Below are 14,377 nucleotides of genomic sequence, written 5' to 3'. Positions count from 1 at the left end.
GCTGGCTTTTCATTGCTGTGTGGGCTTTTCTCTAGCTGAGGCGAACAGGGGCTACTCTTTGTTGCAGAGTAATGGGCTTTTCATGGCAGTGTCTTCTCTTGTGGAGCACAGACTCTAGGGCACACGGGCTTCAATAGCTGCAGTTCCTGGGCTCGGGCTCAGGCTCAGTCGTTGTGGCACATGGGCTTGGCTGCTCTGCAGCATGTGGGATCTCGCTGGACCAGGAATTAACCCATGTCTCCCGCACTGGCAGGTGGATTCTTTACCATTGAGCCACCAGGGAAGCCCTCTTATCCTTACTGTTAATTAATTATTTGGGGATAAATGAGGAGCTTATCATTAAGCTACTTTAAGCAAATGTTAAAAAATGGTAATGAGCCTCTTGATGAAAGTGAGAGTGAAAAAGTTGGCTTAAAGCTCAACATTCAGAAAACTAAGATCATGGCATCTGGTCCCATCACTTCATGGCAAATAGATGGGGAAACAATGGAAACAGTGACAGACTTTATTTTTGGGGCTCCAAAATCATTGCAGATGATGATGCAAAATCACTGCAGCCATGAAATAAAAAGATGATTGCTCCTTGAAAGAAAAGTTATGACCAACCTAGACAGCATATTAAAAAGCAGAGACATAACTTTGCCAACAAAGGTCCATCTAGTCAAAGCCATGGTTTTTCCAGTGGTCACGTATGGATGTGGGAGTTGGACTCTAAAGAAAACTGAACTATAAAGAAAGCCGAAGAATTGATGCTTTTAAACTGTGGTGTTGGAGGAGCCTCTTGAGAGTCCCCTGGACTACAAGAAGATCCAACCACTCTAAAGGAAATCAGTCCTTAATATTCATTGGAAGGGCTGATGCTGAAGCTGAAGCTCCAATACTTTGGCCACCTTATGTGAAGAACTGACTCATTGGAAAAGACCTTGATGCTGGCAAAGATTGAAGGTGGGAGGAGAAGGGGATGACAGAGGGTGAGATGGTTGTATGGCATCACTGACTCAATGGACATGAGTTTGAGTAAGCTCCAGGAATTGGTGATGGACAGGGAGGCCTGGTGTGCTGTGGTCCATGGGGTCGCAAAAAGTTGGACACAACTGAGCGACTGAACTGAAGTGAACTAGTGGGCATCCTTGGTTTACTCCTGACTTGAATGAGAAACTTACTTACTTGAGCCTTGCCTTTGATTTGAAATTTACTCTTAGTTATGACAAGAAAATATTCATTTATTCTTATTTTGCTAAGACTTTATTAAAAAATAAGAATGGATATTTGATTTGGTCATACATCTTTTTAAATCTAATAAAATGAGCATACAATTTTTCTCTTTTGTTCCAGCATATTATCAGTTTTCTGAATATGAAATATTTTTGGCATTCCTGAATGAATCCTAGTTATTTGTATTATATCATATTCATGTACTATCAAATTTGATTTGTTAATATTTTATTTAAGATTTCCTCATTATTATTGGTCTACAGTTTTCATTTGAGGCAGTTGGACAAGTTTTGATAATGGGGAAGGTTTTCCTTCTTTCATTAGGCTCTATAGTTATTTATTCCTTAAAGTTTGGAAAGAATTGCCCTATAAAATCATCTGGGTGACCCTGACATCATAGAAGAGTGAGGAGAGGTCTTTAATAACCCTCTTCACTTCTTATGTTTTTATTCTTTTCTTGGGGTCAATTTTAGTAATTTATAATTTCATAAAAAGAATCCCCTATATATCTGGGTTTTAAAATCAATTTAAATACCACTGTGAAATGAATTTTAATTATTTTATGTCCATCTGAATCTGTCATTCATTCCCCTTTCTTGTTTGTGTCTCTTCATTCCTCTTTCATCATCTTTCTCCTTGTTCCCTTCTCTCTTTTGTCATGTTGACATTGCCTCACAGTAACTGGCCTTACCCAGGGATTCAGAACCAGGGATCGGCCCCTCTCCTCACTCCTGGGCAAGGGCCTCCTTACCCACGCGATCTTCTCTTCCTTGCCTATGAAGAGTTCCCTGGTGATAGCTTCGTACCAACTGGGCGACTTTCCAAACAAAAGGGGAGTCTGTTGCAGTACTTACATTGCTCACGTTAAGAGCATTGGTTCTAGCAAGATTAATTTCTGGAGTATCTGGCATTATGTGGATTGAAGTTTTATCCTTGTCCCAAACTTCTCTGTACTTTGGCTGTGGAAAGAACCAATAACAAAATTACTTCACAGTTTGTAATTTTTCTAGTTGCAGTGTACAACTTTTGATTTTTCTGGTCCCAAATCTTTTCATATTAAAAATTTCCAGAATCTTTTTGCATAAGTTACTCAAATTTGTTATGAAATCTGTATTACCACCTTTCATGTGTACTTTGAGATTTTGTTTAGAATTAGTCAGCAGTAACAAAACAACCGTGTCAACATCACTTACTGAAATCTTTGCTATCATCAATATTACTACTATCTTACAAATGGATTACCAGATTAATTATTTAGCATTCCTTTTATAACATGAATTTTAATACAGGACAAAAATGTGACTCACAATGCTGATATTTTCAGCATTGGATTTCGCGAGGACAACTTCAGGTGTGTCAACAATACTTGTGTACTTGAGTTTCACCACAGGTGTCCGATAGACACTGTCTCGGAAGATATGCTGGGCATTCTTGACTCTCAGTACTTCCGGAGATCCTTCAGGCATCCAGCCGATGCCACGGAGCCACTCCAAGTCAGCCTTGTAGATGGCCTGGGAAAGAAAACAAAGTCAGGAGAGGCAGGTTTTTTTTTAAAATCTGTGGTAAAGTAAGAAAGCAGCTTTTCATGTTACATTTTTCTTCCAGAAACAAAAATCAAGCTGACCATGGGCCTAACAGAGAATTTCTCATATGCACAGCAGTGTTTTGTCCTGCTTTGTCTTCTCTGGTGTGTGGGTGTGTGCATACACACATGTGCATACACAAATTCTAGAAAGCAGAATGATGCAGAAGGGATGCCCTGCTTGGGGGATGTGTGGGAGATTTTTGAATATCTTGGTTATCATCTCACTGGCCAATGCAGACTTTGAAAAAAATAATAGATTCTCCAACAAGTTCTCCACACAAAAGCCAGAATGGTCTTTACAAAATTCATCATTCAAATCTGATGTCACAACATCCTCCAAACCTATGATTTCCCACTGGCCTCAGGATAAAGATCAACATCTTATCATAGACTAGGCTGTGCTGATGGTCTAGCATGAGTCCCTCCTCATTCTTCCAACCTCATCTGACACGGGCTTCCCTTTGACCCATATGTTCTGACCACACTGGCCTTTCAGTCTGTGCTTTATATACACTCCGCTTTGTGTATGATGTTGGTCATTCTGCAGGAATGGCCTCACAGTGTTTTCCTCACAACCAACTCCTATTCTCTTTTCTTATCTCAAATCAGCATTTCCCCAGAGAAGCTTTTCCCACCTCACTTTTTCATAGTGCAATGACCACTCTTTTTCAGCCATCCCATTTTTGCTGATATTCATTAGTTGACATCTGTTCCTTTATCATCAACGTGAACTTCCTTCAGTCAGGAACTTTGTCTTGTTCTTCTTTATTCACCATTGTGCCTTTAGTGTTCAGCACAAGACATGGTACATGGTAGGTTTAATAAATATTTTTAAAGGGATAATTAAGAACTCAGTCCCTAGTTGCACAATTTCAATCCCACTTGGGTTTTCTTTTTCAGGACAGCACTTCCTTTTGAACTGGGATTTGCATTTCCTCGGCTATCTCCACATGTTTTCTCAGAAATATGTAAGTAGTTAACCAGATAAAATTGCTTTATGTGAAACACCAGTTATGAATTTCATTAAAAAAAACCGTTGTGTTCTTCAGAAATAGTATATCAATATTAATAGGATACAAATATCAAGCTAAAATAAGGAATAAGAGGAGTCAAAATGCAGGGAAATTTCTACCTTAGTGAAGAAGGTTATATGTTTTAGTGTGTGAAGTATGACAAATACACAAAATCTAGAAGGATTCTTGAAGAGGATTACATAGGTTTTGAAGCTTCCCTTTATCATTCTTTTTTTTTTTAATTTTTTTCCCTTTATCATTAAGAACTTGATTGATATGCATTCTTTAATACACCAGTGTGATTCAGGTTAATGAAGAGACTGCATTTATCTAGAAACTGGACTAAATTCACCAAATGGCAATTGTTTCAAATGATGGGTATACTCTTCTATAACAAACTCATCTATTATATTAAAATATCTCCTGAAGCTTAAGGGAAGTTCAGATAATTAAAAGAAAGAATTCATTCTATACAAGAAACAAATATCCTGATGCTGGAGTGGGGTGCCATTGCCTTCTCCAATTAAAAGAAGAAATTCATTCTATACAAGAAACAAATATCCTAATAGAATTCATCATTTTCAAAAGATCGAATGGTTAGAAAATATAAGTAAATCTAAAAATACTTTGGGCAAACTAATGAAACATAATGTTGTGAAGAATAAAATGTTAAGGGAAATGAGTGAGCTTAGAGCATGCTGCTAATCTTTTAAATTAATTTCAAGGAAGACAGCGCCTGTCATTCTTCAACTGAAGAAACACGATGACACCAATATTTAATAAGCTACAAACAATGAATACATTAACAAAATCTATAGAAAAATTCTGGTAGTAGCACTAACAATGAAGATGAAAACTTTCTGAATAAGCCCAGAAGTAAGACTTGTGATTAACAAACTTAGTAAAATATCCCAGGGGAGTGCTCAGGCAGGGAAAGCATTCCTGAACACTGGAAGGAGTGACCGGGCAAAGCGGTAGAAGGCTGGCTTCCTGGGGAATAGTCACCACCCCCCCACCCCCAGGCACCACAGCAACAACTTACATCACTCTGCAGGTCATAGGCTTTCCTGGCTTGGATCACATCGTTCTGGTCAGGAAAGCAAGACCACTGGTGTAGGTACTGGCGATAGTCCACATCGCTTGCTAACGCCTGGCCTTCTTTGGCAGCGTTGATGGACACCATGTCCACCGGGATGGTGATCCTGGCCTTGTGGTCATTGTATGCCTTTTTGTACAGCCTGTCATTCTGCATCTTCAACACATTTGCCGCCCAGACCAGTTTAGGGTCTTCCTTGGCATTGCGACACCCAATGTAATGACCTTTCTGTTTCTCGTAAGCAGTTTTGTATAGATACTGGTGGATGTGAACAGAAGAAAGAAGATTTGTTTCTCCAAACTACTTCTGGACAGCCTGCTCAAATAACTCCCTCATATTACCCATTTGGGGGCACTGTTTTTCTTTAAATTCATACTACAAGTTTTATACTTGATACTTTGGTTTGCCTTCTACGTCTACATTCATGAAAACATTGTGAACACCTCAAAGGCAAGAACTGTGCTTCTGGGCTGTCCTCCAGTATAGGATTGTCCACCGTTTCCCAAACTTCAGTCATTGTGTGCCATTCCCACATGTTCTGCCATAAAATTTTGTGACAATACTACTTGTACTTCATATTTTACTTTGTCAACTTGATTTCTTGTCTACATAAATATATATCTTAAAGTTTAAACTTATTTACACTTTTTATTTTAAAATTTATAATCCTATCTAAGTGGGCAAAATCAGCGTTTTTCTAGCACACATTAAAACAAATGTAACTGTTTTAAAAATGCTTGTCCATGTACTACATAAATTTATCCCAGGAACCACCTAGGCATGCTGCACTTCAAGAAACAATAGAATTCTCTGTGCCCACTGGATCTCTGTAAGTGTTTATACATTAACTGATACTGATAAGATATTGAAAAGAAAACCCAGATCTGTGCTTAAATATATGAAGTGTGGAAATAAGCAGAGAAGTAAGTCATCAAATTGTTGTCAAAGTTGTTCTTGAATTTGGAATTTTAAAGCAAGACACTAGTAACAACGCCCTTCATTCTACTCAAATATAATTCCTGGGGAATTATGTTAAAGATTAGTACAGTTTTATCTCTCTGACTGTCTGTGAATTAGTGTTTGTTAAGGCCGAGCAAAGAGGAGCTCTCACATCACTGGCAATGTCCCTGGAAGCCTTGGCATGCTGAATCCCAATGGCATCTGCTTTCAGGTCATAGCCAGTCATCTTGACATCTTCCCAAGCTTGCTGATATTGTTTCTGCAAATGGAGATTGCAATGACACAGTCAATCTGAAGAGGGGGCTACTGACTACTGAACTACTACAGTAGTTCAGTACAATAGTTCAATACAGGCTACTGAACACTGTATTCAGTGTTCAAGAATACACGTTAACAGTTACACTGAAAAACTGACCTTCCCTTAAGATTTATAAAATAGACTGGTTTCATACTGAACTTAAATTCTAGTACATTTTAATGACATTTAGTAAAATTCTCTTCCCGGATCTTTTTTTTTTTTTTTTTTAAGAAGAGAATTTAAAAGACAACAAATCATATGAAAATGAGAAAAATTATGTGTATGTAGTTTGGCTTTTAAAAGGAAAAATTAATGATAGGCCACTAAAAAGAAAACTAAATATTACTATACATGCATATCTATGTTTTGATGTCATGTGTTTGGTGTAAACTACATTTTTCCTACTAAAAAAGACAAGGACATATTATAAACACACACTCAGGTGTGTGTGCACACTTATCACTAAAGACTAGAAGTAAAAGGAATGTTAATGAAATGCCTATTACTAAGCGCTCTCTGAAGCACACTGACGAGAGGTTTGGTGAGGCAGAGAACACGGTGTGAGCAAGTGGCTGTGCAGGGCCTTACATTGCTGATCTGCACGGCATTGATCTTGGACTGCAGCATCAAGGGAGTATCAGCTGGTATGTTCACATTCGCCTTCTCTTTCTCCCAGGCATCACGATACAATGGCTGGTAAAAATGAAAAACAGAGGATCGTTGATTAGTGAATAAGCCAATTACCACGTGAGTAAAACTATAGGTATGATGAAAGTTTCTCTTTGGATGTGTTCAGATATAAATGTAAATCGCATTTTGCTTTCATCTGTGTTTTTATTCAGAAGGTGCCAAAAGTGACTTCAACAAGAACACATTCATGTATGTTATAAATGTAAAATGAATCAGAAACATGAACTAAACTTATCCTCTTTTATTTATTCACATGTAATTATCTGGCAGATAAGCCCTCATTGCAGGTAACTGTGATAATCCACATTTCTCATCGAGTCCTGGCTTTCTTGGCCCAAATAACTATCATAATGTCTAATACTGGAGCTGCCTCTAGACTTTCAACTTATTTCACCACTGAATAGCAATAAAAAGGTGGCAATTTTGTGATCATGGTATTAACTGGTGGACCTGTACACAGGCCAGGTTTCAAGATGTGTTCAAAGTATACATCAGAGTCTATGGAACATGAAGATGCCTACCACACTTATACTGACCAAAGAGTTATCTAGTCAAATGAAATGTGGATGCTGTTATTGATTGGTTATATGAGATTGTATCTGGATACATGCATGTTCAAGATTCAAGATTCTAATCCTGGTGTTAGCAATTTAAAGTTTACAATTTTTCTTTTCTCTTTTTTAAATTATGAAAGTATGATAACACATTTACAGGAGACTTGGAAGATATAGAACAAAGTTACATAGAGTTCTATTATATAGTATGTTATTTCTTTTTTTTTTTTTTTTATGTTGTTTATTTATTTGGCTGCTCTGGGTCTTAGTTGTAGCATGTGGGATCTAGCTCCCTGACCAGGGATCAAACCTGGGCCCCCTGCACTGGGAGCTCAGAGTCTTAGCCACTGGACCACCAGGGAAGTCCCAGTATGTTATTTCTTAAGTAGATAAATGAAGATTTTCAATTGGAGTTTCAATATCAAACTCTCAAAAATTAACAAAATGAATATACAGAAAAGTACAAGGATATAGCAGACCTGAAAAGCATTATCAACCAATTCTACAATATTAAGATTTATACAATTTTCACACAATAGTAGGATACAAGTTCTATTCCAGTTCCCATAGGCAATAAACCAGGAGACACTGAAACATATCCAGGGACATAAAATAACATGCAAAAATTTCATGGTCTAAAGGTATTAAAGTCATAGAGAGTCTGTTCTCTTATCACTGTGGAATTATGTTAGGAATCAATATCAAAAGGTATCAAAAGGTATCTAAATAACCCACATATTTTCAAGTACAATGTGACATTTACCAAGAGAGATCTGTGACTTAGCCATTGAAAGCATCAACACAGCTAAAAGACTGAAAAAACACAGTGATTGCAGAGAAGAAAGCATCTAAATGAGAAATTAATTTCAAAATGAGAAATTAATATCATAGACACTTTAAAAAAAACCATGTATTTGAAAATTAAATGTCCATTTTTAAATGATGAGTGAATCTAAGAAGCCATAACAAAGAAAATTAGAAAATAAAGTTCACAATTATAATTTTTATTGAGACTTATTCAATTTGTCTGAACATATCATCAATTGACTTACCTCACTGATCTGTACGGAATTGATCTTTGCCATAATAACTTCAGGGGTGTCAACAATGCTGGTGAATTTGAGAGCCTCAGGCCTTGTGCGATACAACCTTTCGTTCAGGAGATTCTGGGCATTCTTTACTCTCATCACTTCCACGGAACCCTCTGGCAACCATCCAATACCCTTCAGCCATTCCAGGTCTGATTTGTACACGTTCTATAAGAAGGAGAGGACCACAGAGCTCAGAAGAGTCAATTCATGTACTAGAGTATGATGCCAACAAACCACACACGAACTCTACTTAAACCAGCTGGGTGGCCAGTGCCGGAAAACTCAAGGATCAACATCAGATGTTAACATTTGAGTGTTACATCTCCGGCACACACCTCTGTAAGTTTAGAGGACCATATAGGAACTGGAGCAGGGCTGGCAACTAGCACTTGTGGAATGAGAGGTCGCAATGACACATAATTTTGTTTTTATGGAAGATTGAGCTTCTGTGCTCACTACTTGAAGCCTGCCTTTGACGTGCCACTGGGGATAACATCTGTAGGAATCTGAGATAAAAAGGTCCTTAGAAGCAGGTATGTGCTCAGTTGCTTGGTTGTGTCCAACTCTTTGGAACTCCATGGACAGTAACCCGCCAGGTTCTTCTGTCCATGGAATTTTCCAGGAAAGAATACTAGAGTGGATTGCCATTTCCTCCTCCAGGGGATCTTCCTGACCCAGGGACTGAACCTGCATCTTTTGGCTCTCCTGTGTTGGCAGGCGGATTCTTTACCACTGTACCACGTGTACAATGATAAAATACATACATACATCTATGTACACTTTTTTCTCTAAAATTATTTAAATATATATATAAACATATATTTACACATTTTTCCTATATGTGTCAGATAAACTTGAAATCCAACATTTTCTTATGCTTACATCTGTTTCTGGCATTTAGATACCCGATCATGCAAATGTAATAGATCAGGACAACTGAGATTGAAATGGTCTACCTAATTACATGGAATAAGAGTGATTTTCATCTTGACGAATAAGGCCTTCTAAAAGAAGGAATCCTCTATAAGATATAAAATGTTCAGAAAAACTCCATGGAAATATACAGAATATGTTAGATTCTATGAAGATCAGTATTTAAATTACATCCTTAGGGAATACACTGTGACTAGACAGACACACATCTCCCAGGAGTCTGGAGACAGGATACGCACATCGCTCTGCAGTTCGTAGGCTTTCTTTGCCTGGATCACATCATTCTGATCTGGCAGACACATCCACTGGTGCAGGTAATTGCGATAATCAATGTCGCTAACCAGGACCTGGCACTTCTTGGCCTGAACGATGGACATCATGTCCAGCGGTGTATTGTGAATCCCTTTAGACTTCTCATAAGCTTTCCTGTATTCTCTGTCACTCTGAATCTTGGCAGCATGGATAGACCACACCAATTTGGGGTCGTCTTGCAGGGTGCGGAAGCCCACGTGGTGGCCCAGTTGCTTACGGTAACCTTCTTTGTATTTGTACTACAGGTATGAAAAAAGAGATAAAAAGACATATGAAAATAATGCATGAAGAGGACTTTTCATTAAATGCTTTTGGAATATTGTTTTAGCCTTAATGTGAATTGGCTCAACATGGGCAGTCATTATATATTTCAATTCACTTTAAGGAAATTAGACAGGGCTATTTTAGACCCTTTCATTGAAGATATGAGCAAGTCAGGAGGGATATAGTATGGTGGACAAGATTAATAAAAAAAATAATAGCTAACAGTTACTGAGCAATCACTATATGTCAGACACTATTATGAGTGCTTCAAAGTATTGCTGCTGCTGCTAAGTCGCTTCAGTCGTGTTCGACTCTGTGCGACCCCATAGACAGTGGCCCACCAGGCTCCCCCGTCCTTGGGATTCTCCGGGCAAGAACACTGGAGTGGGTTGCCATTTCATTCTCCGATGCATGAAAGGGAAAAGTGAAAGTGAAGTTGCTTAGTCGTGTCTGACTCTTAGCAACCCCATGGTCTGCAGCCTACTAGGCCCCTCCATCCATGGGATTTTCCAGGCAAGAGTACTGCAGTGGGGTGCCATTGCCTTCTCCAAAGTATTAGGTCAATTCATATGAAACCGCTGAGTTCTTTAGTCAAAAATAGTTGAATAGATGCAATTATAACCTCATTTACTCCTTTTAACATCTCTATGCTGTTGATATTAGTATTATCACATATTTCAAATGGGAAAAATAAGGCACAGTAGGGTGGCAATCATTATTGCCAAGGTTGCCTGGCAAGTGGAAATTAGGTCACATGGTCCCCAAGAGTACTGAAGGTAGCTGAGGTAGGAAAAAGTCATATGTGTGGTCTTGGAGACAGACAAGAAAGGTGCATGTTTCAGGAATGGAAAACAAGGTTGATGGTTCAAATCAGAAGATGACAACAAAAGGCCTGTGGACAAGTCTCCACTCTAAGTGTCTTAGGGCCAGTTTCTTTTTCCTATATTTGGATAACACAGGAACATTTGGACAACGTGGGGAGAGAGAGAAACTGATTGACTATGGTTTTAGAGATAAAAATAAGAAAGAAGAGACAGCTGGATACATAAGATAAAAAATAAAGAATTTGAAGAAAAGGAATGAAGGTGGCTTAAAGATTTGGAGCTGGGCCTTGGTAGGATAATTGATTTGACTGCTGGTAAATTTTTAAAATACTGTTAAATGAACTTCAAATAGTTATTCAGAACATTATACATATGCCTCCAGTGTAAGATCTTGTGTATAAAATGTGATTTCAGTCTAAAGTTTAACATAAAACTTTCATCTTTGATTTGTGTTTATGGAGAATGTCATAAAAATGTGGAGGATTAAAAATCACATTGTACTGGCTCCTAAATGTTCCCTGAGAATTTCGTACAGATTCTTCATGATATTTCACTTCTACTTATAAACAACTTAGAAGCGATTTACACATAGACTTCACCTATGTTCACCTTAGTGTTTTTCACCCCATTTTAATATTTTAAAATAGAGTTTTTAGCACACAAATTTAAAAGCAAATCAAACCAAAGCAAAATTCTTGAAAAATCCTTTCCCAATTTGTTGTATAGAGTAGAAAACCCACAAGGAACTAGAAGGAGCTGTACCTCGCTGGCAATTTCTCTGGAGGCTTTGGCATGCTTGATTTCAATGGCATCTGCTCTCAAGTCATAGCCTTTCTGCTTGGCCTCATCCCAGTCTTTCTGGTAGAGTTTCTGTTGAGGGAAAACACAAGTTTGCTTATAAGAACTGCAAATCAGTGGACAGACTCACAGTAGTTATACTATGAATCATAAAGCACACTGTACATGATGGCAGCTTAAGAAAAAACAGTCACTTCTGAGATCTTCTTTCAATTATTGCCTATTTATTTTATGGAGCACAGGGTACTTGTGATTATAATTTTAAGGCTAAACATCTAAATCTACTATTGCTTGGATTATCTGCATCCATGCAGAGTAATGGGCTTTTCATGGCAGTGTCTTCTCTTGTGGAGCACAGACTCTAGGGCACACGGGCTTCAATAGCTGCAGTTCCTGGGCTCGGGCTCAGGCTCAGTCATTGTGGCACATGGGCTTAGCTGCTCTGCAGCATGTGGGATCTTGCTGGACCAGGAATTAACCCGTGTCTCCCGCACTGGCAGGTGGATTCTTTACCATTGAGCCACCAGGGAAGCCCTCTTATCCTTACTGTTAATTAATTATTTGGGGATAAATGAGGAGCTTATCATTAAGCTACTTTAAGCAAATGTTAAAAAACGGTAATGAGCCTCTTGATGAAAGTGAGAGTGAAAAAGTTGGCTTAAAGCTCAACATTCAGAAAACTAAGATCATGGCATCTGGTCCCATCACTTCATGGCAAATAGATGGGGAAACAATGGAAACAGTGACAGACTTTATTTTTGGGGCTCCAAAATCATTGCAGATGATGATGCAAAATCACTGCAGCCATGAAATAAAAAGATGATTGCTCCTTGAAAGAAAAGTTACGACCAACCTAGACAGCATATTAAAAAGCAGAGACATAACTTTGCCAACAAAGGTCCATCTAGTCAAAGCCATGGTTTTTCCAGTGGTCACGTATGGATGTGGGAGTTGGACTCTAAAGAAAACTGAACTACAAAGAAAGCCGAAGAATTGATGTTTTTAAACTGTGGTGTTGGAGGAGCCTCTTGAGAGTCCCCTGGACTACAAGAAGATCCAACCACTCTAAAGGAAATCAGTCCTTAATATTCATTGGAAGGGCTGATGCTGAAGCTGAAACTCCAATACTTTGGCCACCTTATGTGAAGAACTGACTCATTGGAAAAGACCTTGATGCTGGCAAAGATTGAAGGTGGGAGGAGAAGGGGATGACAGAGGGTGAGATGGTTGTATGGCATCACTGACTCAATGGACATGAGTTTGAGTAAGCTCCAGGAATTGGTGATGGACAGGGAGGCCTGGTGTGCTGTGGTCCATGGGGTCGCAAAAAGTTGGACACAACTGAGCGACTGAACTGAAGTGAACTAGTGGGCATCCTTGGTTTACTCCTGACTTGAATGAGAAACTTACTTACTTGAGCCTTGCCTTTGATTTGAAATTTACTCTTAGTTATGACAAGAAAATATTTATTTATTCTTATTTTGCTAAGACTTTATTAAAAAATAAGAATGGATATTTGATTTGGTCATACATCTTTTTAAATCTAATAAAATGAGCATACAATTTTTCTCTTTTGTTCCAGCATATTATCAGGTTTCTGAATATGAAATATTTTTGGCATTCCTGAATGAATCCTAGTTATTTGTATTATATCATATTCATGTACTATCAAATTTGATTTGTTAATATTTTATTTAAGATTTCCTCATTATTATTGGTCTACAGTTTTCATTTGAGGCAGTTGGACAAGTTTTGATAATGGGGAAGGTTTTCCTTCTTTCATTAGGCTCTATAGTTATTTATTCCTTAAAGTTTGGAAAGAATTGCCCTATAAAATCATCTGGGTGACCCTGACATCATAGAAGAGTGAGGAGAGGTCTTTAATAACCCTCTTCACTTCTTATGTTTTTATTCTTTTCTTGGGGTCAATTTTAGTAATTTATAATTTCATAAAAAGAATCCCCTATATATCTGGGTTTTAAAATCAATTTAAATACCACTGTGAAATGAATTTTAATTATTTTATGTCCATCTGAATCTGTCATTCATTCCCCTTTCTTGTTTGTGTCTCTTCATTCCTCTTTCATCATCTTTCTCCTTGTTCCCTTCTCTCTTTTGTCATGTTGACATTGCCTCACAGTAACTGGCCTTACCCAGGGATTCAGAACCAGGGATCGGCCCCTCTCCTCACTCCTGGGCAAGGGCCTCCTTACCCACGCGATCTTCTCTTCCTTGCCTATGAAGAGTTCCCTGGTGATAGCTTCGTACCAACTGGGCGACTTTCCAAACAAAAGGGGAGTCTGTTGCAGTACTTACATTGCTCACGTTAAGAGCATTGGTTCTAGCAAGATTAATTTCTGGAGTATCTGGCATTATGTGGATTGAAGTTTTATCCTTGTCCCAAACTTCTCTGTACTTTGGCTGTGGAAAGAACCAATAACAAAATTACTTCACAGTTTGTAATTTTTCTAGTTGCAGTGTACAACTTTTGATTTTTCTGGTCCCAAATCTTTTCATATTAAAAATTTCCAGAATCTTTTTGCATAAGTTACTCAAATTTGTTATGAAATCTGTATTACCACCTTTCATGTGTACTTTGAGATTTTGTTTAGAATTAGTCAGCAGTAACAAAACAACCGTGTCAACATCACTTACTGAAATCTTTGCTATCATCAATATTACTATTATCTTACAAATGGATTACCAGATTAATTATTTAGCATTCCTTTTATAACATGAATTTT

At 38.0% G+C, this 14,377-nt stretch overlaps 1 protein-coding gene across 18 annotated transcripts in view; it reads right to left on the bottom strand.

Annotated features, from left to right (window-relative positions):
* Nucleotides 1-14,377, bottom strand: part of NEB (nebulin) — a 219,245-nt gene that overhangs the window by 80,933 nt on the left and 123,935 nt on the right. For all 18 annotated transcript variants that reach the window (XM_070768009.1, XM_070767914.1, XM_070767927.1 and 15 more), the window contains 9 exons: nt 13,950-14,054; nt 11,598-11,705; nt 9,675-9,986; nt 8,464-8,667; nt 6,756-6,860; nt 6,021-6,128; nt 4,856-5,167; nt 2,523-2,726; nt 2,070-2,174 (listed from right to left, as the gene is read on the bottom strand). In XM_070768009.1, coding sequence (XP_070624110.1) covers nt 2,070-2,174; nt 2,523-2,726; nt 4,856-5,167; nt 6,021-6,128; nt 6,756-6,860; nt 8,464-8,667; nt 9,675-9,986; nt 11,598-11,705; nt 13,950-14,054 — 1,563 coding nt within the window. The remainder of the gene's footprint in view (nt 1-2,069; nt 2,175-2,522; nt 2,727-4,855; nt 5,168-6,020; nt 6,129-6,755; nt 6,861-8,463; nt 8,668-9,674; nt 9,987-11,597; nt 11,706-13,949; nt 14,055-14,377) is intronic.

This window comes from Bos indicus, chromosome 2 (genome assembly GCF_029378745.1).
Source record: "Bos indicus isolate NIAB-ARS_2022 breed Sahiwal x Tharparkar chromosome 2, NIAB-ARS_B.indTharparkar_mat_pri_1.0, whole genome shotgun sequence".
Taxonomy (NCBI): Eukaryota; Metazoa; Chordata; class Mammalia; order Artiodactyla; family Bovidae; genus Bos; species Bos indicus.
This window is presented reverse-complemented; position numbering and strand designations above follow the sequence as displayed.